The following is a 25,621-nucleotide window of genomic DNA, read 5'->3' as shown; positions in this document are numbered from 1 at the left end:
GTTTGAGTATTGCATATCTATAACTACTACAACAAACAAAGCAACAAATTCTATATGGCATTTTACTCTTTTCTTTAAAAACAGAAATTCAAATCTATGTATCAAAAAGGCTATTTGCATGTGGACATACATACATAAACTGATCAATAAATAAAGCGCATGTTTTGACAACATATATAAAAAAATGTAATTTTATGGTGCATAGCACGGCGACATAAACTGGTAAGGAATCACACGTTTTTATTTAAAAAAAAAAAAAAAAAAAATACCGGAGTTCATTTATAATAATAATATTCACATTCGTTTTTCATCTGTTTCTTTCGTTCTTACACTAATGTTCTGCATCACAGCTCACTTAAAAAAAGAAAAAAAAATCACTTTTCATTGTCGTGCTTCTCTTCTTCCTTTAACACACCATTTGTTGCTTTCGGGCGGAGAGTCTTTTGTAACACATGCGCATCCGCTGGTTCAATTCTTTTGTAGTAGTGTTCCTTCGTTTCTACAATTTCAAAACCAAATTTTTTATAAAAGTCAATGGCTCCTTCATTATTGACCTGAACATGCCTGCAAAAAGAATATTTAAATACAAAAAGCTTGTCCTCTACTTCAATTAACGTTAGGAAACAATTAACTTCTTTTGGAAGAGGAGGGAACGAGGCATGACCTAAATATTTTTATTTAATTAGCAAGTGTAAATTACTAAAAGGAAAGAAAATATACCATACTTGAACACCAACGTATTTCGATTTATTAGAATATTCGCCAAATTAGAATATTTAAGACTTCTACAGCGCAAAATACTACTTTCTGGTACTTAGCCTTTAGCACTAATATAACTTTTTAAAAATTATCTTATAATTAGTGAAATAATTACATGATCTTTACAGCCTTTTCTCTGTGTTGTGCTGTTTCTTATAACAATATACAAATTTTCATTCTTCAAAATTTCCTATCTTCGCATATAAAACGATCATAAATAAAGTTTTGCTGTCAGATGTATGATCAGTATAGAGCTAAAATATTTAATAAAGCAACGAGGGAAAAAAAATATCCTATTTAAGCATTTTACAAAAATAATAATAAATAAGTAACTAAATGTAAAATGTAGATATAAAATGTAGTGTGGGATTAATCGTGTATGATGATCATTTTCCTTAGGACTATAAATCGTGTAAATGTATCACTGACTGTTGGTCGCGAACCTACTGGGCCCCGTGTGGGTTTGCCACCAACAATCACTGATCCATTCATCAAGTAAATCATCCCCGGAAAATAGAACACAAATTTGCCCAAAGGAGATAATTCCAGAGCTTCTTCCATCACAATTCACAACTCGGCATCCAGGCCTGCAGTCCGTCATCCGTAACCCTTCGTGAAAAAAGTTGCGAACCACAAACTACCGACACAGGATGTCGACCTCCCAGTTGTGTTGGCAATGAGGACTACGGAAATCTGAAGTTACGTCTGTAATGGCCCTAACATAGAAAAAAAAAATCCACAATAACTTCCCAAACAAAATTTAGCGCAATGGAAATTTAAAAAAAAAAAAAATCCAAACTGAAAATTTTGAGAGAACTGAAAGAATGAATTTCACCTCAGAATTCGGTTGTTCCCATTCCCGGTCATACTCAGAAAAGCTTTTGCATCCTTCACAGCTGTAATCTTTCTTTTACGCAAGTGAGAACATTTTCATGTACTGCTTTAAACCTCATCAGTATACTATATACATTATAAACATGACTATATTCTTAATGACTTAAAACTAAAGTAGGATTTCCCATTTTTCTGCTTTGAAAGGAAACATTCAATTCACGGCTTGTACACTTTATTTACAGAACTTAAAATTTGACATACTTTGCTGAAGAAAATAATGAAAGAAAGAAAAAAAAAAAACTTCGCAAAATAGTATACTCCTTGGAATCCAATGTCACAAGAGTTTTCAGTAAAATTTCTTTAGCTTGAACAATCTTGTCAAACATATAAATTGTTTGCATCTTTCAAATTTTTTTAAAAAAATGTTACTTAACACACTGTATTTTACATATTTTCAATATCTATTAGGTTCACAAAGTAAAATTAAAACTGGTTGTACAACATTCTAATAACACTCGGATTACATTTTTTTTTTTAATTCTGTGGTAAGCTAGTTTCGTTTTTACCCCTTTTATTTTTCCCGCTGTGCGTCGATGTCAGTTTAACATGAAGATGACCGGCTGGAGGGTTTACACATTCTTAGCTACCTCACACATGTAGCACGGTCCTCTCATTTTACCATGTTTATCTTACTGACTCCTTTCATATCAGACACAGCAAAACATACAAGAAAATCACATGAACTAATCCTAACCTAAAAGACCTACCTTACCCTAACCTAACTAACTAAACTAACTTAACCTAAGGAAACAACAAATACATTGACATTTTCACTTTAAAATAAAAATAATATTTTCTAGCTACCACACTTTCTCAAGAACGTGGTGTTATCAAACCACCTGTCTTCTTGTCTTAAAAGATTTCCGAATTTAAATAATCCAAATTATTTAACTGATATGAATTACTATTGTTCTTATCAGAATACGATAGTCGAGACACGTCGTCAATGAAAATCTCAACTTACAGGTACATTAAAAAAAAAAATGCACCCATGTACTTGATTTAAGCCGTGGTATAGCCAACTAATGCAATGGGAATCCAATTTAATCTGTTTTCTAATTGTTTCAAAACATTTACTTAAGGAGCATTTTCCAGAATTTCAGCAAAGAAAAGACGACAATGAGCAGTACTCTTTGTCACCCAAAACAACGATTTCTACAAATACTGAAAATTTAAAGACAAGGTTGAAATTGTGGGTAAATGTATGTACGTGTAGTACATACATTTGCAATTATTATGACAACTAATATTACTAACATATCCCCCCCCCCCCCCCCATTGAGTGGTTCTTACATTCACATAATGAATATGCATATATGTAATTTGTGGGGAAAACTTTGAAATCTTTAGCACTGCATCTCGAAGCTATATATCCACAATAGATTCCACTATTATAACCGAATGTAAATCTAATTTCGAGGGTTTTAGTTGCCAATAAAGTCGGTTCACTTCCTAACTTGAGACATAGCACTAGATCATATTCAAAACAGGTTTACTTACTTGAAAATGTGAAGAGGATTTTATTTCTCTTTACCCAATTAGTTGTAGATTAGTTGTGCAGGAACATTGAAAAGATTACATCACTGCACTCTCAAAATACCATTATCTACGGCTGGCGTCCACATCCGAAGATGGCTGAAAGCCCAGTCCACAACTATTAGATGATAATTTCAGCATTCAACTTTTTCTGTCCGCTGAACAGCACATTGCATGATTCAACTTCCTCATTCACAGAAAGGAGTGACCATTCCTCACTAATTTCCAGTTTAGTTGACTGGAAAATTACACTGGTTTCTACAATTTTCCAAAATTGTGTAACACAAGATTTTTCTGTGGTCCACTATGCTAATTTCTGCTAAAAGACAATGAATAATAGGAAGAAGAGTACTAATTGGCTATTTTTGATGACGTAACGATAAGGCGAGATTTTATCTATTTAACATCAAAGACGCCCCAAATCTCAAACGCAGCTGTGATTTCTGATGATCCAATAGGAGATAATTTTCACCAAAACAAAGAGATATGCCAAGAAGACATTATGGCTGAATTTTTAAACTTAAATATTTTGAGGAAATTATGAAATAAAATTTTGAAGCTTTCTTAAGAAGACTCCCCACATCAAAATTCCATTGGAAATAAACTAAAACCCACTAAAAACTACAAAATATACTCTTATTTCCTAAAATAATTCAATATTCTGATTAAATAAGCAAAATTCTGAAAATAATAATATTACATACATCTTTATGGAATCTATACTTAAATATTATTCTTTTGACGAAATTATGAAAATTTTGCGACTTACTCCTACAGTACCACAATAAATTTCTACATATTTCCAAAGTTTCTACTAAACAAACATTTGTGAATATATATATACAGGATGTCCAAAAATCTTGGACCATGTTACATTATACCCAATGTATAAGGTAACAAGCATGTATAATGCGCACCCAAGTTTTGATCGAAAAATTTCATCAATATATAGTATATAGAACGCACCACAATTTAAACTTATGTAATATCGTAAGCTGTTATGTGAATTAAGACGGAAAAGTTAAATAGATAATCCGATCAATCCGCGTGCGTATTTTGTACTTTCTTCTGTTGACATTTACATTTTATACACAGTGACTTCGTAACAGCAGAAGTGGTTTCATGTAGAGATCGGAATTAATCAGTCTATATAAAGTATATTTTTCGTTGGTTTGAAGAGGTACGCCTAACTTTTTAGAAGAAAAAGAAATTTTAAAAAAATGCGCGTTGTACACAAGTTCTGGTTGGTAAACAGAAAATCGGAATAAAACAGACAGTACAAAGAATAAATATGGCAATAAAGCATATCTTAATATTTGTCGGTGGTGCTCCGATGTCAGAGTTAAGGCAAACATTAAAATGGGAAGTAAGGACCAACCGATTTAGGAGCTCGGAATACAAGGTTGAAGAAACAAATGCTGTACGCATCCTTAAAAGCATTTTACTACCTTCTTTTATCTTTAACTTACACTTAGATGAAGATTGTAGGAAGCAACTGAAATTTTGGTATTCGGTTATGTGGTGCGAATGTGACAAAAGTGAAAAGTATGTTGAATATGTTAGGGCAAATATCAGTACTACTTGAGGACCAGTAGAACAGCAATGGCAGTAAACTAAGCAGGCAGTGGTAGTTTAAAATGGGTAGTTTAAAGAGGAAAACTGTTGGTGTTCGGTTATGTGGTGCGAATGTGACGAAAGTGAAAAGTATGGTGGGTATGTTGCAAGGGACAGTACCAAGATGGTGATGGTGTACAAGACTCATCACGGAAGACCCACATTGCTGAAAAGGAACAATGATAAGAAGAAAACTCTCAATATTACGTCACACCTAGTATTAAACTGGATTGTCAATCATCGAGCAGCACTTCCCACTGCCTATTATCATTATCACAGTCCGACACGAGTTACATTACATGGACAATAGACATGTCAGTAGTGCCGCGAAGATGCAACAAGGAACACTAACGATTGTAAAAGTGATATGGTCGAGTGAGTCATGCTGACTTTATTTTAAACCATATGTTATGTTTATCTGCGGCAGACAGCCAAGGTCACGAATGATCGTGAAACATAGGGACGGCTTTCTAAAGCTGTGGGCCGTAATATCTTGTTTTTTAGTGAGTCTTCTGTTGACTTATCTGCCGCATCACTGTCCGTGATTATGTCGCTAACTTAGAGGACCTATGGTCCAGATGTTGCTTCCGCGCAATAACGCGATGGTGACCATTCACACAGTTACAGCTATTGTGGTGTGGTTTGAAGATCACCGGGATGAAGCTGAATATCTCTGCTGGCTCCCCCACTTTCCAGACCTGAACATTATTGAACTTCTGTGGTCTGCTTTGAAGGCATATATCCGGCGCAAATTTCCGCCTCCATCCTTTTCCACGAACTGAGTCATGCACTGCAAGCAGAATGGTATAATATTCCACTTACAAGCATTCATGACCCTATGTATGCATTGGCGACCCATCGAAGAGTATTTTGAGAGATTTCTCTTAAAATAAATCTTCGATCGGCGTTTAAAGTGTTCGATCTCGAATGCGCTCGACGTCATAGAAGACAATGGTCTGTGCAAAAACCATGACAACAAAATAAATGATTACGAATCTGGATCATCTTATGGTGATAATGGAGTAAACAAATGTCTGAAAATTTATTCCTTATGCTTTATTAAAAAAAATCATTTCGTTTTTGATTGCTGGAAGTTCGGCGTACAAGCGAATAAGTACGTACTCGAAACATATACAGGAAAAACCATGGTTTATAAATTAGGAATAAGCAGAAATACGGCCAGTGATTTACTTTCTGACTGGTTCTTCTGCACCCAAACCACGAAGATAGTTCCTTAATGATTCCTTCACTGAAATGACCGGATTTAATCTCTGGAAAGAACCGGGTTAACTAAGTTAACTAGAACGGAGAGAATTCAAACAGCGTAACTGACGGATCAATTTGGTTCACGAAACACCAAACGACAGATCTATAGATACCGACGGATCTGTCAACTGACGGAATAAGCTGGATAAAACTGATCAAAACAGCGAAATCTGTGCTAGATTCGGCATGACATGTGGAAGAAAAGAAATCTTCAGCGCATGTATACAAAAAAAGACTGGTTTGAGTAAGCGCAATTGCACATATATAAAAATCTAATTCCACAACGACTATAGCAAAATCAATTTTTCCTTAGCTTAGACTTCTTCCAGAAAGAAGGATATCACATTGGAGATAAAATGGGACTATAAGCAGCACCACCAAGCAGAGAAAAAACATTCGATTCAATGGGATGAATTTTCATTTGGAACGAACTGAAAAGAATCAGTTCCAAAGATGAAACCAGATTTGCTCTGAACTTTCACGAAACAGAATTATAAATGAAAACATATAGACAGTATTTGCAACTAACTGATTCAGTCATGTTTCTTGAATGCATATTATGGAATTACAACAAATTCCTCGCACATTTATGTCTTCTGTTGCACGGCAGTTCTAGCGTTGAGTCTGGCTTTAACATTGCTTATTTTGAAAATCTACATTCAGAGGACGCTGGGTTTTCTCCGTGTCTCAGTGAATTTCATTTTAATTTTAGAAACGTATTTAATCAACACTTTTCAAATACCCTTTACTTTGTCCTTTGATTCCTTACTGATTCCAGAATATTAGGTATATTTTGGATCATTTGGTGTTGCTTGGTGCCTTAATAACCACCGCATTTTTATGATCCTATAGTCAGTTTCTTACCAGAGATCATTTTGGTAGAAAAAGAGAATGTTTTAGTTTAACGGAGAACCCTGAGAAGACCTACAGACAGATACTCTCCACAGCAAACTCATATGATCTGAGATCAACCTAGGAACTCCTCGCACTACAAGTGAGTATTTTACCGCAGAACTATCGTGACCCCTCGTCTTGGGAGAGTCTTCTATTATAATAGTGTAAGAGATTCTTTACATGTGAAAAATCGTCCCTCAGACAACCTGTCTCCAAGCCACAGTCAGCGATGCACGAAATACTAATCAAAAGACTGAGTAGTATGGATGCATGTTTTCCCTTCTGTGTTCACTCTTCAAGAGGTATGTGTGGACCAGCTACTACATATATAGGAAATTACGTCTTAGCTAAAAATCTGCTGTAAAGATCTATAATTAAAAATTATTATGCTGCAATCTATACTTCTTACATCTTTTGAATAAAAACATCTTGATTCAGATTACTCATGATTATGCTGTAATATATACCTCTTAAATCTCTTGAGTAAAAACATTTTAATCCAGATTACTCATACTTATGCTGCCACATATACTTCTTGAATCTTTTGAATAATAAATCAGATGTAATGAAGAAAATTACTTACAAAAATATGCTATCGAAGTTGCCGTCTTTCTGTACGTAATTCAAAACATGCTGCACCATTTTCGTACCAATTCCTAGTCTGCGATACGGATATAAACATCCTAAGGTCATAATATACAAGCGTCTTGAATTTTCTGATGTGTCTACTCTACAGCAAACGGCACCAACAACGATATCATTATAATATGCTGAAAAATAAAGAACACCATAAGTTGACTTACACTTTTATTATAAATAAGAAAAGTTGTCAAACATCTTTAGCAGTAACAATGGAACAATTTTTATCTTACTGAGAGCAAAATTAGATTAAAAACGAAACTACGTAATTTTAAGAAAATGTAAAAATCTATGGATGTTATAATTATTAAAAACCTCGGAAACTTTTTGTTGACAAATTGGCATTTTTCTTTCTTAAATATGGCGAAATTTATTGAAATTCGCAAAGGTAAAGATAAATTTCTTTACGTGGAATATTATGTGCTTTTTAAGAATTGCTGTTTACTTCTGTTAAATTTGGTGTATATACAGGTACTTAACTTAATAGAAATACCTGTAAAAACGACAATTCACCAGATTATATGGCACTGGCTTACCTATTACCCTCAGAACAGATCTGAAGCGACTTAAAATCCAGTCGCAGAGGTGGTGAATTGTAGCACGTGGAACGTAACACCATCCTGCGTACAATACATCAATCTTCCGTGAAAGAGAATAGAGGTGGAAATCTGCACCGAATTCTTGTCTCAAAAACAGACTGCAGAAGTTCCACTTCATCCCGATTTTCATCAAACTACGCAGCAACAGCTCCAGCTGTGTGAATGGGGGTATTATCATCCTGCAATAATATCTGGACTATTACGCGGCAACAGTATCTGGATTATAGGACGCAAATGGTCCCGTAAATAGACATAATCACTGACACGGTAAGCATCAGCACGGACTCACTGGAAACACGATTTCTATTGCTCACAGTATCACAAAGCCCTCGCTGTTTTATCGTTGGGTGGAGACAATGCAGATCTTCCACTTCTTTAAACCCCGTCATACAAAAACGGTCCGTGGTTTCAAATAAGGTGAAGATGACTCATCCGACAATATCACATGTTTACAGTCATCAGCGATCTATGTTGCATGTTCGCGGCACTACTGTGTGTCGTGCTAAAGCGTCATAGTCCTTTATCCGCAGTTTCACTTGTACAATCTGATTCCATATGTCAATGTAACTAGCGGCAGACTGTGATAGTTCATACGAGCTGTGGTAGGTAATCCTTCCTTCGCCAACTGCACCACAGCTGTACGACGGTTCTGATTGACAATCCGTTTTAACCCTAGATGAGACCTGTTATTGAGGGTTTTCTTCTGGCCATTGTTCCTCATCGCTGATATGGTTCTGCCTAGAGCTTTGTAGGCCATTATCATCTTGCACACTATTCCTCGCAATATACCTTACATACTTGCCATTTCCGTTATGCTTGCACAACATAACCGAGCGCCAAAAATTTGCCCTCTTTGAAAATCAGAGAAGTCATCCATTTTACACTATCACAGTCTGTTCTGTCCATTGCACACTGCCATTCTACTAGTCCTCATGAAGTACGGAATTTTGCACTAACAAGTTTCCAACTCCAGATGTTTCCATTAAATTGCTAAGTATCTGTATACACATCTTAAGACAATCGTGACACGTACAGATATTAAAAATTTTAAGCAACGAACAACACAGGAAAAAAACAAGTAACACTCGTGTGAAGTTTCATTTCTAAGTGAGATTAGTTTCACAGTTGTGAAAGTGCGATCGACTTCCAAATCACGTAAATTCAACATCCAAACAGTTCTATAACTTCCAGCTGCAGCAAAGGAACAGTGAGATGAAACCTGGTAAGTAGTACATTTCAACCACTTCCGGTATTCGCAGAGGGACTCCAAGATGCTGAATCGATTGCAAAAAATAAGTTTTTCGCTATCTATTGCCGCTTCTGTTCTATGGCGATAAACTGGAAGTGGAAAATTTCTACCACTTCCAGTTTGAATAGAGGATTAATCTGTGTAAATCAATATTGTACTAGTAAATTTCTACAACTTACGATTTTAGGTGCTGTGGGTGGAGATAGTACGTTTTCTTAAAAAGCTGAATAGATTCGGGGAAACCTCCTGTTTGTATCTATTTACGGTTTTGCTGTATGGCCATTAACTTCAATCGAGAAATGCTGGAATTTTCTCTCTTCCGGTTTGAGCATAGTAATACAGGTGGTTATACTATCTTTTCTTAGGACGTTGAATCGATTCTGAAAAACCGATTGTCCCTATCTATTATCGGTTCTGTTCTATTGCTACTGAAGTTGAAGCTGAAACGGATGATTTCTACCACACGTGGTTTGACTTTAGATTTAACGAAGATGTTGTAATCAACACCCGGGACGTTGAATCGACTTAGGTATTCGAAAAATAAAACGCTTCTCAATATCTGCTACCGTTTTTGGTTTTGGAAGAGTCTTGTGGGTGGAGGTGGTATGTTTTCTTCAGAGGCTGAATCGATTCCAAGAAACCACTTGACGTTCTCTGTTATCGTTTTTGTTCTATGGCGATCAACGTTAAAACCTGAAACGGCTGAAATTTCTATCACTTTCGGTTTTAATAAAGGGCTAACAGACGAGATGAAACCTATTCTTGGGACGATGAATAGATTTCAAAAAACCTTTTCTCGATAATATCTTACCAGTTTTGCTCTCTAAAGATCAATACTAGAAACGGAAAGATTAGGAAATTTCAACCACTTTGGCTTTAGTAGTATAAAAATGAAATCTTTCAGTTTAACGTCCCACAATCATGCCCTTTAGGCTACAAGAGACGAATGATTAAGGTTAAGTAAGTGAATGACGATGGAAGAATCGGTGGAATGAGAATGTGGAAGGAAAGTGAATATCTAGAGAAAACCTACGGACGTGTACCACAAACTTACTTAGCCGAGGATCGAACCAGGAACCCCATGTACCAGAGGTAAGTGCTCTAGTCACGGTGCCCCCTTTTAGAAGATTGCATAGGTGGAGATGGTATCTTTTCTTGAGCTCTGAATCTATTTCGGAAAACTGATTGTCAATATCTGTTATATGTTTCAGTTCTGTGGCTATTAACGTTGAAACCGGTAATGGTTTACTCTATGCTTATTAGTCTGAAATCGGAAATGGTTGACTTCTACCATTTAAGGTTTGAACAGAGAGTTAATGAAGAAGATAGAACATACTGCTGAGAGACAGAATCGATTGTAAAACCGTTTCTCGATATCTCTTACCGCTATTTTTCTGATACCTGTTCACAGATGGACGGACGCACATAGCCGTTCTATAAGACTTCTATATATAGCATAGGTTGCAAGTCTAATAAAGCATTGCAATGTAATAACACACAAAACCCTTTTCAACCATTTGTTATATGAACAGAAGGAACTAGATATGAATACCAAAATAACATTTTTTAAATTAAATATTATATTAACTTGTTACGAACTAGAACCAAATGGAAGATATACAATATACTTAACTCCGTACAATTTTTCAAGAAAGGTATTCTACATACTCTACATACATAAGTCGTACTACTGATGTTATATTTCTAGAATTTCTCTTCAGATAAAATATAACATACCTAATTTTGCAAGTTCACCAGCTTCTAAAACATCCTTGTAGAATTTGTCATTGTAAGATACCGGGAACACGACTTGATTTAAACGCTTCAATTGTTTGATGTTATGGGGAGTTACATCTCCCAGTTCTATCTTTGACCTGAAAGCAGCAGATTTTAATGATTACAAAAAATCATACTCACTGAAGTTAGGTAAGACGAATCTACATTTGAATATGGTACCTAATACCATGCTTATGTTGAATATTGAATCCTAGGCTGAAAACAAATAATGAATGTACAGTATGTTCGGGTACTATGAAGTTCTATCTCTGTACAATCTTATATCTAGAAAATAGGTACAGCTATATGCAGCTCTACAGTAACTAGTGGCGGAGTGTCAGATTGACAGAACTGGGGAGATGAAGTTGCTGGTTTAAAATCTGCATTTTTGCAAGAAATAAGAGAACAAAATATATATTTAGCACTTGCGAAGTTCTTTAGAAAATCCATATATATGAAATTGGAATTTAACATTCTTAATAATTTCGCTTTAAATAAACAGTGTAGGTTAAACTCTGTCTATATATAAGATTACTTCCTTTAAGTGGAATAATGTGACTATTGAAAAAAAACTATATCGATATTTTGGATTGCTTAAGCGAGTACAATGATTAGAGAATTAAAGCATATTATGAAGTAGGATTTTACGGTTTGAGTTTTAACAACGTGTTTAAAAGTTTAAATAAAGAGTGGCTGAAGGCCTCAGTAAATAAAAAAAAAAGAAGAAAAAATAAATAAAAATAAAAAAGTACAACAATAACTATATATATATATGTCTGTTAAAAGAATTTAAACTTTTTTACAACAATGACTATATATATGACGGTTAAAGAATTTAAACTTTGTTATAACAACATTTATATATATGTCTGTATTTTCATTAATTTCGATAGTGTCTGAAGAAGGATATGCTAGATATCCGAAACAGTTACAAATTATAATTTAAAATAAAGTGGGTTTTAAGCTTTGGTCAGTGTCTCTTTTGTTAAAACAATCAATCCAAAGCCATGAATAGTCTTACTATGGTCCCATTTGTTCATTTCACGGATATTTGTGCATTCTAATAATTTCTCTCCCAGTTATCACACGGGTTTCTTTAAAATTCGTTAATAATAATCTTTTATGTTACTAATTGGCACAGATCCTACAAAATAGTTTAACCTCATTACTATGCTACTGATTCATTTAATTAGTTTTTCTCCAAATCTATGCGGTAAAAAATACTTAGTCTAGATGATAACACATCAATATCTACCAGCGATTACTGTTGGTATCTTCTACCGGTAAGTTTCTACGTCACTTTGAGAAACAAACAATTATTGAGTAAATTTGTTTTTACTGTCCATAAGTTTCATTCTTGCTTGCATGTGAAATGCATGGATGCTTTGAAAGGGAAAAATTAACGTAAATTGGTTGAAAACATTACAAAAGTATTGAGAATGCAATGAAAATATACCATTAACGAGAATAAACTTGATGGTAAAATCAATATTAAGTGTCAGGAAGCAAAAAACAACGCTTTATACTCACGGCTATAAATTACAAAATAATAGCATTTTCGAAAGGCACGGCACTCATGATCGGCTGACTTAAAAGTTTGAAAAATGTTAAAAAGATAAAAACATGTGGGAACGTGAAATAATAAAAATGGTTATTAGAAGTAACAAATCACTTCACTGTTGTTGTGTCTGTTTCACTGTAACTGGCGGAAGTATGTACCGGTATTTAACCCTCTCGGACCCAGGTCATTTTTGGCGTTTTCCTACATTTTCAGTTAGTGACTTATTGCTCAAATACTATTTACCCGATTGACATGGTTAAGGGCCTGTCTTTTAGAAGAGGGATGTGGCTATTTTTTGGGATAAGTTACATTGCAGTGTTGCCATCGGGAGGGAAATTAAGGGAAATATTGGGGTGAAAATTTTCAAAAAATCCCTAATCGAATTTCAAGATTTTTGTAGCTGGCACCACTGTTGCCACATGGGTCCAAATTATCTAAAAGAAAAAAAAAATTCTTTGGTGTGTTGACAAGGTACAGTGAAAACCTGAATTCGCTGGCTGCCATACAGAGAGAGAGAGAGAGAGAGAGAGAGAGAGAGAGAGAGAGAGAGAGAGAGAGAGAGAGAGAGAGAAATTCTCTGTCATCTTACACATGAAAGTTTGACACTTTTTACGTCTTAGAAGCAAAAATCAACAAGTATGTCGGGGCTACAGCTTCCCTAATTATCCTACTGAAACTTTATATGGTGCGTTCTGTAGGACAAAGAGAAGCCTTTCAGACAGTGGTATGCTTGTTCCAATGTAGCCAGCAAGAGGGAAATAACAGGGGAAAAAGAGAGATTTTCCGAATTTTTCACCTAAAATCGGGAATTAATCTTTTGGTTGGAAACACTGTCACCAGATAAACGCATACTATCTGAAAATAAACCTTGGAACCCCACTAATATATCCTGCAAGTATCGTGACGATATCTAAGAAAGTAAGCATGAAATTTAAAAAATATTTCATTCTACCTGAGAAAGTCACCATTTTCTTACCATTTACAGAACACTGTTTATTATAAACCTCAACTGTACTTCACTTCCTCTAAGTATCCTACTGCAACTTTTTATGGTGTTGTGTAGGCTAAGGATGAGGCTTTCAGATACTGGTACATTTTTCCCAATGTAGCCAACAAGAGGGGAAAAAGAAGTTTCTCCGAATTTTCGTCCTAAATAGGGAATTAAAATTTTCCATCGCTGGAAACACTGCTACCAGACTATCTTAAACTTTCGTACCCCACTAATATATCCTAGAAGTATCATGTCAATATCTGAAACAAAGCTTGTAGTTCAAAAAAAGAGACCATGATTAGAGACACGATTTTTTGGTGACACGAAAACGCGAATTGTATCATTTTTGTGCAAAAACGTTGTGTACCTAAAATATACTTTTTCACCATTTGTTAGGCCATATAACGGTTGCGATTAAACGCGAAATTCTGTCGAATTAGCGAAATTTGCAACAAGTCCCGATATTCCACGAAGTTTACTCAAAAGTGACAATACTTCAACGCAATGTGATGAAAATGCTCATTTTTGAGAAAACAGGCCACCATGAATTTTTGAAATTTTACATACGAGCTTCAAATGGTATCTACAGGTGAAGTGGATAGTGTGGAAAGAGTGTTGCGCGATATGATAAATGAGAATTAAGAAATCGCTGGAAAGTGTTTTCCAACTAATGTACACTCCTGTCCAAAATTATTGTCGCATGTCTATAAATATGTTGTTGTTGTTAATTTGATAACGAATTTGCCCCGTATTTCTTACATTTTTAGTATGTGTAAAATCGGCAAAGACATGTATGTGACACATTTCATGTCAAAAGAGCAGTAAATAAGTATAAAACGAAAATAAAACTTTGTTGTCCATTTAGCAACATTTTGTTTCACTCATACTAATTGTCGTATTTATAATTCTTTTTCTATGAAATTTACCACAAATATTCATTTCCCGACTATACACATAGTATCAGTATTAAAAGTATCCTATAAAAGCATTATCAAATTATGTCTTACAAGAAGCAAGATATAGATACGCGACAATCATTTTGGACATGAGTGTACATATCAGTTTCGAATGTTGATGTGAAAAGGGCTCTCTCTTCTTACAATGACATACTTACCGACAAAATAACGAATTTAACACCAGAAAACATTGAAACAATGCTTAAGTGTTATTTGCATAAGTAAACTGTGAACACTAAAGTTATTTTTTTCTATTAATGTTCTCTCTGTGTGTGTCTTTTCTTTAAATGATACTTTTATTCAGTGAGGATGCTTAGTGTTATTTTTTAAAAACTCAAATATTGTTTGATGTAGTCATGCACAAGCTCATATCATGGTGATTGATGAGTGGAAATCAAGGTGACTAATTGTAATTGCCAAGGAAAATAGTGTTCTTATATTGAATTTTTATTCACGATTTTATCCGGCTTTACGCGTATTTTTATAACGAAATTGTGAATTTTTATTTACCACAAAATCGTGTCTCTAATCATGATAAAAAAAAAAAAAAAAATCAAGGTTTAGAACCTAAATTCGAATTTTTCGTGCGGCTCTAATTACCCCATTGTAGCGATCTGTACCCGCTTTTGTTCAGTAAGGACCGACGATCGACTGGCATATGTAAACTTCCGCTTCGGACGTATAAGTACGGATTTATAAACTAAAAGTTCGAAAATTTCGATTTTTTTTTTGCTAATTTAGGGAAATTTTAATTTCCCTAGTTGGCAACACTGCGTGCGGGCTGGTCCCGTTGTCAACAATTAGGTATCCATGGTATCTACCTGACAAGTAATAAGAAGATCTCTCTACAACGAAGGAAGCTACAGGGGAAAAAAGAAAATTCTAAATTCGAAAATTCTAGAATTTTTGGGGCTGAAACTTGAGAAGGAAATTCGACAGCCAGAAGAAAAAGAAACTAATATGGTAAACTATGGTGCAACCATATTTGGCCAAAAAGAATATTATCCCATTATCTTAGTGTCCACACTAGAGCGGATTAAAAAAAAGTGACACACATGTGTGCCACTAAGCCACATGGGTCGAAAGGGTTAAAGTCACTCCACATTGAATTAATTTTCCCTTCGTCCAGATTGAGTTCAGGGTTAAATATATGAATATACACGGATTCCTTATTTTACATTCAGTCATAGTTTTTGCAGTTCTCACTACGCATGCATTAGCAATATCGTGCTAATTTTTTCGTAAGATGCAATGACAGTCCAGATAATTATTGCAGGTTGACAGTCCTAGTAGCGCGAACACACATTCAGCTATTCTCGTAAAAATGTTCCTTTTGGTTCAACCTATTCACAGTATTGTACTGGAAGTGTCATTGTAAACCCTATTAGATATTTAAGTATCTGTGAAGATTTGAAATTAGGTATTCTGCAATTAATTTGGGGGGAATTTCTTGAAGTATTAATACCGCAATATCTTCTTTCTTTGCAGAACCATGCGGAATTAAAGGATGCCAATCCATTTTTATTGATATTCCTAATTGGTTGCTAAGTGCAAGGCTTATTTAATCCTGAATGCAATTTGAACAGAAAGCAATTAATCTAATATGGAGTGAAGTAAGTAGCGAGTTTTTAATACGTGGAAAGAAAGAGGAACTATAACATTGACTATCTTCATAGTGTTTAATGTAGGTTCATATGCGTCAGTATTCGTGGTCGTCAATTGGTTTATTTATTTCGGAAAGACATTTTTAATCCTTTCACCTCTCACATGGTTTTAGCTTCATAACATTTTTCTAAACATAAAGCCATTGACGATAAGGGCATGTTCCTGTCCGTTGAAAGTGCTTAAGTTTTATGATTTATGAGTATATACCGTTATCTTCTGCTTGCTATTGTGACCATTATCACTGCTAACAATCTACACTACTACAGATATGTCATAATTGAGAATGGTGTTTGGCTTGTTGCAAACTATTTACAATCGGATCTCTGTTTTGATCTGCTCAGGAAGTCTTTACTTTCGGCATTTCATTCATTATAGATTCGGTCATTCAGTTCAGCGATTTGGTTCCGGTTTTGGGAACGAAATCTGTTGCAATAAAAACGTCACTGTTATCACTTTGAATCACAGGTATTGTCTGCAGTTGCGTGGTGTCAGACAGGTGGATGTCCTCTATTTTATGGGTTACTCGAAGTAAGTATTGTGTATGTTACTGCGAGTTGTGTGTTAACGTTGCCTCATGTGTTGGTTACTGAAATAAATGATCTGTGTGTTTTTTGAAGAAGATATATGGATTTGAATTTTCTTTTTCGCTTATTAAGTGTAATGTGCGATACTGAAAGTTCTACCTTCATGTCAAAATATGTACTACTCGTTTGTGTCTGGAATTGTTAGGTACGAGAATATCATTTTACATCAAGTGTCATCCGGTGTATTTAATGTTGATATATAGTAACTATAATATGGGGATTAAAGAGTTTTTTATTATTTTTTTTTCTCCCTTCAAGTGTATAGCTTAATATGCAGTTTCTACTTTAAACCTCCTTTGTGTATTTTGTAGTTTGGCTTCAGTGTTTCCTACTGCCCTTCCCACTGGTCTAGTGACTAGCACGTGCATCTTTGGTGGATGTGGTCCTGATTGGAGAGCATAAAAATTTAACTTCATAATTACACATATTCATTAATTACCCTTCTTTAGGGTAATGGGCGTAATCGTGGGATAGTTCTTCGTTTGTTGTTTACTTTTCAGGAATCGAGAAAAGTGATCGCCTCCGGTGCAGTTCCTTTTCTTCTTATTTTAAATATTGCATATTTTAAGTTTTGATTAATTTAGGATTAATAAAACAAAGTTAGCCTGATATTAAATATATCAGCATTTCAAGCAAGTGATAGTGAAAGTAAGCATATAAAGAATTAAAGCTGGAAGAACCATTTGATTTTTAACTGATTTGATTATAACAGGTTTAAGGGAACATTTAAGGAATTGTTCCAATAAATCAGTCCCTTGGGAGTGATTCATTGAACGATCCCTTGAATAACGTAAAGATATGCCACGTGTTCTATTTAAAAAAAACAACAATATTATGATGTCAGAGTATAATTTGAATACTTACATATCGACATTCGTAAAAGCCGTATTAATGAAAAAAAAAAAAAAAATGACGGTTGAATCAACAATTTACAAAGAATTACTTCGAGGATTATACTGAATGAAAGAGCTTTAGTATTAGCGTTCTAAATGATTATGTGTTAAATAATGAATTGTGTACATATACATTACATTTGGAACAACAGTCAATTGCAGATTCTATTTACATAATAAATAAGTCGAATTATATGATAAACGGAGGAAATAGCCCACAAAAATATGTGGATCCCAAGCTTACCGTGCAGAAACTCAGTCCGTTTCCTGAACAGCCACACATTCTACTTACAGAAGTTATAGGGCACATATATATAAAGAAAGTATGGCAACTCACATTGTGTCACTCTGAAGAAAATAAACTTACAATAGGAAATATAAAAGTCAGGGTTGGCTGGTTTAAACCAAAAAACTAAAAAAGTTCATAAACGTGTAAGTGTTTGTAAAATCTTGATGAACACACATTTGTGGGTTATCACGTTTCACTCCCGTATATTATTCGTATTATATTCAGACCTAAATTCCCCATTCATTACTCAAAAATATTATACTACAAAAGCAACTTTTGTTTTTTTTAATAAGTTGTGAATGTTTGTCTTGTGATTCTTTTATAGTTTGTTATTATTGTTATGTAATTGCAATCAAAGAAAAATTCTAAACACTGTTTCGTTTCAATAATGCTTACTATTGATAAAATACATCGAAATGCCGTACTTTATTTGTGTGTGTGTGGGGGGGGGGGCATACAAACCCCACGAGACGCATTTAGTGAAATGAGGAGTACCTTTGGTATCTATTTATGTATAAATGTGTGAGCCAAAGTGGACTCAAATAATTCGCAGCTTTATTCACTTTTCTTACTGATATGCAGATTAAGTCGTTGTATTTTTTTTTAACTTCCCACTAATAGAAGTCGTTGTTAACCACCTTGGACTAAATTAGTTCTTCTGTACTCTGTAGTACTTTGAAATTGTCCACATGTAATTCTGTATAATGGTTTCACTTCTGCAACTGTTTATCTTTTTGTTCTTCTGAAATGGGTCTTGACAATTATATTAAAAAGTAGGTCTACGTAAAGATCAGTACAACGTATTTTTATCAGGAGTCCTTCTTCAGGAGTCGGCAGACGTATCGCATTTGTGGCCAATTAGTTCTGGTTCGGAGTTCAAATGGAAGACAGTTTCTCTCAGATGTAAGTAGAGAAGCGGTTTTTATTCCGCTTTAAGCTAATGTGATCCCTTCCAACATAACCCGGTTATTGAATAATACATCAAGGCGAAAGAAACTTATTTCTGCCTATATATAATATGAATACATAGAGCAAATGATTTAAACCAAAAAAACCTGGTTTAAACCCCCAAAAAAATAATTTTTTGGTCTTTTCAATAAAAACCATGGTTTTTGCCAACCTTGATAAAAGTAAAGATCAGGTGATATAGTACAAATGTAATGACGTTCCAAGAGAGGCAAGAAATAGCCAATTAAAATGAAATGAAATCTTCAAGTTTTACGTCCCACGGTTATGCCGGTTAGGCTAAAGGAGACGGTGATGATGAGAGATGAGTGAAATGGTGGAATGAAGAAAGTGGGAGGAAACGGGAGAACCCCGAGAAAACCCACGAGCACGGTGTTTGTCCACCACAAAGTTCACTTGGCGGGGGCTGGGATCGAACCCGGGACCCCTAGCACCAGAGGTGAACGCTCTACCACTGAGCCACCGCGCCCCCTAAATAGCCAATTAAAAAATAAATACGGAGGCACAAGTTGAACCACACATTCTATCCAACGCACTTGCGGTTGTATAATTACTAAAAAGCAATAGTCAACGCATCGACATGCTAGCCCGGATTCGATTCTTGGTTCACTCGTGCATTTTTCATTCAATTTATACATTACTGAAGCAGGCCCGCAATCAAAGGGGGGCCCCCTAAACTTTTCGTGGCCCCTCCAGACAGGGTCCACTTATTCCTACATCGTTGTTTAGCCATGATGTGAGGTGAAAAATTTTCTTCTATATTTTTCCGGAAAATTTTCCGTTCTTAATAAATATCAGTGATCAAGTAACAGTTCCTCAGCATTCATAAAATTGATTGAAATCATGTATAGAAATGTTAAAAAGTGAAAGATCGTTTAAAGAATCTGAAAATTTTCATGGTTCAGACAATTTTCAGTACTATGTAGGGTCAAGTGAAACATTTTTTCATGAATCGAAGAATTGTGTCCTGTATAGCGATGAAAATTTTCTGGAAAATTTTGAAACGGAAAATTTTCCGATTCATAAAAACATACTCCACTTATTCCTACATCGTTGTTTAGCCGTGATGTGGTGAAAAATTTTCTTCTATATTTTTCCGGAAAATTTTCCGTTCTTAATAAATATCAGTGATCAAGTAACAGTTCCTCAGTATTCATAAAATTGATTGAAATCATGTATAGAAATGTTAAAAAGTGAAAGATCGTTTAAAGAATCTGAAAATTTTCATGGCTCACAATTTTCAGTACTATGTAGGAACAAGTGAAACAATGTTTCATAAATCGAAATATTTTGTGTCTTATATGGAAAAATTGAAGAACTTTTTTATGAGTCGGATAACTTTCATCATTTTGAAGCAAAAACTAAAACAACATTTTGTGAATCGGAATGTTTTATTGCTCTGTAGAAACAAATGTAAGGAATTTTCATGAATCGGAAAATTTTCATCACGATGTAGAAACAAGTGAAAACGCTTTTCATAATCCGGACAATTTTGGATATTATGTATAGTGATGTTTGGTGGAAAATTTTCCATTATATTTAACTGCACATTGAGATATACAATTCATATAAAGGAAATTAGACAGCAACAAATTATAATTTTTCAATTAGATTTCGGGAACCAGAAAATTTTCTAATATTTCAAGTTGGGAAGTAAACATTTACATAGTGTTTTCTCTCTCTCTCTCTCTCTCTATTATATCTACTAATATATAAATGTTGCAGAATGTAAATCTATAAAAGTAGTAAAGCTATGAGAAAACCGTCTTATACGTATTAAACTGACGAAATCTAATATTGTAAGATCAAAGGTGGATTCTGAGGGAAGAACACATTGAAGTTTTTGAAACATTCTTGAAATGAAGAATTGTTAGATTTTCACTTCATGAAACTTTTTAAGATAATATATATTACCAATAAATTTTACGGCTAAACAACGATGTAGGAATAGGTGGAGTATGTTTTTGTGAATCGGAAAACATTCATGACATTTAATAAATTGAAATTTTAAATAATAGAATGGGATATTTGTACTCCACGAACTCATGTTCTCTGCACTTTGCATATATATATATATATACAGAGAAAGAGGGGGGAGTTGAGTTGATTTTGAGTTTAACGTCCCTTTCAGCAGCGAGACTATATAAGACGGGACCAACTGATTAACGTGAAATCCGAACTACATGAGCTCCCGCTGGGAATCGAAGACAGGTCTTCCATGCCAAAGGCGCGTATGCTAACTGCTTAGGAACGAAGGAGCTCGCAGATGTAGAGAGAGAGAGAGAGAGAGAGAAACACTGTGTAAAATTTACTTTCCAACTTGAAATATTAGAAAATTTTCCGGTTCCCGAAAGCTAATTGGAAAATTATAATTTGTTGTTGACTAACTTTCCTCTACAGAAATTCAATTTTGTAGCTGAATGTGCAGTTAAATATAGTGAAAATTTTCCACCTAACATAACTATACATAATATCCAAAATTTTCCGGCTTATTAAAAGTTTTTCCACTTGTTTCTACATCGTGATGAAAATTTTCCGATCTATGAAAATTCCTTTCATTTGTTTCTACAGAGCAATAAAACTTCCCGATGCACAAAAAGTTGTTCTACTATTTTTGCTTCAAAATGATGAAAATTTTCCGACTCATGAAAAGTTCTTCAATTTTTCCATATAAGATGAAAAATGGTTTAACTTGTTCCTACATAGTACTGAAAATTGTGTGAGCGATGAAAATTTTCAGATTCTTTAAACGATCTTTCACAATTTTACATTTCTGTACACGAATTCAACCAATTTTATGATTGCTGAGGCATTGTTACTTGATTACTGATATTTTTTTAGAACGGAAAATTTTCCGAAAAAATATAGCGGAAAATTTTCCACCTCACATCACTACTGGTGAAGATGCATAACCTCTTTCAGTCCAGCAGTTAGGAAATGTCTAATTTAGATAATTTAGCATGTGAATCGCGAAGTGTGCTGGTGCTCCACCTTGCTGTATCACAACAGTGTCTTTTATACCATTTTCTTCCTGTTGAGGCACCAGCCACTCATTAAGCATCTCCAGGTAAGAATGTCTATTAACATCCTAAAACCGTCAGAAAACACCAATTAGGGGTACGCTCACTTCCGGACCACGCTGTGCAGTAAAGCTGCATTTTCGAGGGAAAAAAAAAAAACTGTCGTGAAAGAAGTACTCGGGAAATTCCCGCAATTGAACGCATAAAGCACCGGAAGTGAATACTTCAACAATAAAATAATTTATTTTAAGCTGGAAAATATTTAATTTCATTTAAGACATTTTGAAACGCTAACTTTATAATATATGAATTATATCTTTAATTGTTTTAAATTAATTTTCTGGCAAGAACCGTCTTGCAACAAGTGCTAGGGAAGTTCCGGTAATTGAACGCACAAAGTATGGGAAGTGAACTTCTAAAAAAACATTTCGCGAATTTCACTGAGGCTTCTGGGATGATTCGATCTACATTTGTTCATCCGTCCTTTAGATCATTAGACGAATATTTCACCTCCAATAGCTCTGACCCCCCCTCCCCCACACACACACAAACTTGGAGTCTATCCGCCCCTGGTGTACAACACATACTACAGGATACCACTTTCGGTCTTTCAAGTGTAAATTATCAGGGCACAAGCATGAGCCACTCTATATATCCTGTATAGATTTTGGCGGCATACCTACGTAAAATTTCAAAATGGAGACCTTTTTTTTCAAAATAGCTGTTATCAACGCTACAAAGCGCAATTTTCGGTTTTTCAAGTTGAAATTTTGAGAGTACCAGCACGAGATACTCTAAATTACCTGTACATATTTTGGCAGCGATCCAACGTAAAATTTCAAAATGGCGGCTATTTTTTTCAAAACAGCAGTGAATAGAAAATTATTGCAAGTTGTGACAATGATATTCTTGAAATATAAATCATATTTTAACCCTTTTACCCCAAAGGCATTGAAATAAATCGAAAAATCCAACTGAACCCGAAAAAACTCAATTAATCCGAAAAACCCATCTGGGCCTAGGTGGGTTGGGCTTTTTAAAAAAAAAAAAAAAAATTCAACCCTGCCTCCAGACTTCAATACAAAAACACAATTTAGATAGGTGTAAGAGAATTTTTAATGACTTGGCCCCCCTAACATATTCATGCCCCCCCTTAACGTCTGTGGCTGGTTTCGGGCCTGTACTGAAGTGAAATAACTTACTGCATTTAATTATTTCGTGTTTATTGCTTTGGTTTGTTTGTTATTGAGGTCTATACTCGTGCGTGGTACCCACAGTTGAGATTTCATACAATTTCGAGTTTGGCGTTCCGGTAAGTCTTTACTTTGACTCCAACTGTGACTTTAATCGGTTCTTATAGGTTCAGTTACTTCCTGGAACTGTATGTGCGTGAGTCACTTGTTGGAACTGTTCGTGCCTTTGGTGTGACGTCTTAGTTCATATTTTTCCCACTAGGTGTCTGTGTAGTCATATGGTAGTTTGTTAGTGTGATGTCACATGCTATGTGATCTGTGGTCACATGTTCTGTGTGCATGTATGTGTGTGCTGCATGCGGGAAGCGCGTAATTGAATTGGTTGAATTGAGTTAGAGAAAACCTATCATAGTTGTGGTCTAAAGCTGAAGATATTTTCGACCTATTGTAAAAGTGGACGTTTATTGGTTTCTTGTTTGTAATAATAGCAAGTGTGCTCGGTTTAATAAAACGACGTGTGTGCGGAAAGGAACATTTTTGAGTGTTCTTGGTATCTTATTTTTTCGTGTGTGGAATCAGCAGTTATGAGTTCATTATTCATGAGTGTTTTCCTATGGCGAAATGGTGAGTGTTTTCTTTTTTTAATTCATATTATTTTTATTCTTGATTTGTTTTGCATTTGAGTATTAGGCAAAGTATTTGGTTTGCTGCTGCTTGTCCTATTGTCTTGTTGAGATGTAATTTTTTTTTCTTTGTCATGCACTGATTTATGATTAGAGACGAGTGTTTTTTTTTTAATTTTTCCCTTCTTATCTTAGCTTTATAGTAGTGGTGTGATTATTTATTATTATTTTGGATGTTTTTATGGTACTTGAGCGGGGGGTTTGGGGGCCGGTGGCCCCCCATTTAGATCTGAAAATTCAAAGCCACCGCTTCACCTGAATTGATGTTTAGTAACATTATGGCCCTTGTACTTATAGTATAATTCTTAACATCGTATAGTAACATTGTGGCCCTTGTACTTATAGTATAATTCTTAACATTGTATAGTAACATTGTGGCCCTTGTACTTATAGTATAATTCTTAACATCGTACATTACTTTCACTGTGTTAGTAATCGTAATCGATTCATGTGATCCGGTTCCGGGAGCAGTTTAGGAATGATTCCTAAACTGCTCCCGGAATCGGATCACATGAATCGGTTGAAGTCACTGTTTGGCTCAAAGTAAAAATTTGCCGGCGTTCCTTCCAGCAGCAAGGTTTTATGTAACATGGACCTACAGCTTAACGTGAGATTCGAACCACATGCGCTCCCATCGGTAATCGAACCTGGGTCTCCTATGACTAAGGCGGGCACGCTAACCGATTAGCCATGTCGGAAAATACGAGAATAAACAAGAAAACCAACTGGTTTGTTGTTTTTCTACTAGAGAAGTAATCTTTGTTAGTTTACGATATTATTAAAATTAGCTTTTCGTGAAAACTCACGTGTTAGAATCACTTGTAGTGAGAACAGTGAACTAGGACCCCAACTATGCTTGCAATGAACTCTGATTTTTTTCCTTTTTTTAAACATTCGTACAATCGTGCGCGTCTGTGCAAATTCCTTGCACTTTATTCTTGATTTCACCTGTACATTAACTGTTATATATATATATATATATATATATATCGATATAAAATCGAATCTTACCTCGTCATCTCGTGCGCTTCAATGAAATGTACGCTAAATCAGGATTTGTACTTGTTTTTATATGGAATACAAGCGTCCATTCACTTGGCAGCAGGGAAAGCTGCAACCCACAGTTTGCCAGAATGTTTCACAAATTACGCCTATTACACTGAAACGATAATTTAAACAAATTATAAATCGAAAAAACAGCACCTTATGGTGCCACTATCACTTCCATGTTCACAATTACACGTGACATTTAACACTAAAAAAGACACCAATTATACAATATAACAATAAAAAAAGACTAGCGATATAAACATATAGTTCACTACGCAACAGAGTGTACTTCTTATGTTGAATACAAAAACAGATACCTGAAACTACCAACTCTCGTTTCAGATTTGTACTGCACCACAAACTTCTGCAACGGAGCCCTTGCTGGTTGCTGCACAGGCTCAATAGCCAAGCGCATAAACGAGAAGTACCAAGTACAGTGAGAAAGTAGTTTGCAAATCCATATTTCATCCCTTCGTATGAACTCATTTCCGTTTCGCTCCGTCAGTGACACCAGAAACCTAGATCCTTACAAGCTTCAGTAAAA

The 25,621-nt window shown here is 35.0% G+C and overlaps 1 protein-coding gene across 1 annotated transcript; it reads right to left on the bottom strand.

Moving 5' to 3' along the window:
• Positions 1 to 252: 252 nt before the first annotated feature.
• Positions 253 to 25,553, bottom strand: san (Probable N-acetyltransferase san). Its single transcript, XM_081772147.1, has 5 exons — positions 25,395 to 25,553; positions 25,039 to 25,186; positions 11,188 to 11,324; positions 7,547 to 7,733; positions 253 to 564 (listed from the first exon to the last, which is right to left on the bottom strand). The coding sequence occupies exons 2-5, from the start codon at positions 25,044 to 25,046 to the stop codon at positions 375 to 377; spliced, it is 522 nt and encodes a 173-aa protein (XP_081628273.1). The 5' UTR covers positions 25,047 to 25,186; positions 25,395 to 25,553; the 3' UTR covers positions 253 to 374.
• Between the last annotated feature and the right edge of the window lie 68 nt (positions 25,554 to 25,621).

This window comes from Thermobia domestica, chromosome 9 (assembly GCF_964235325.1).
Source record: "Thermobia domestica chromosome 9, izTheDome1.hap1.1, whole genome shotgun sequence".
Taxonomy (NCBI): domain Eukaryota; kingdom Metazoa; phylum Arthropoda; class Insecta; order Zygentoma; family Lepismatidae; genus Thermobia; species Thermobia domestica.
The sequence above is the reverse complement of the archived record's forward strand: the minus strand, read 5'-3'. Positions and strand labels throughout refer to the sequence as shown.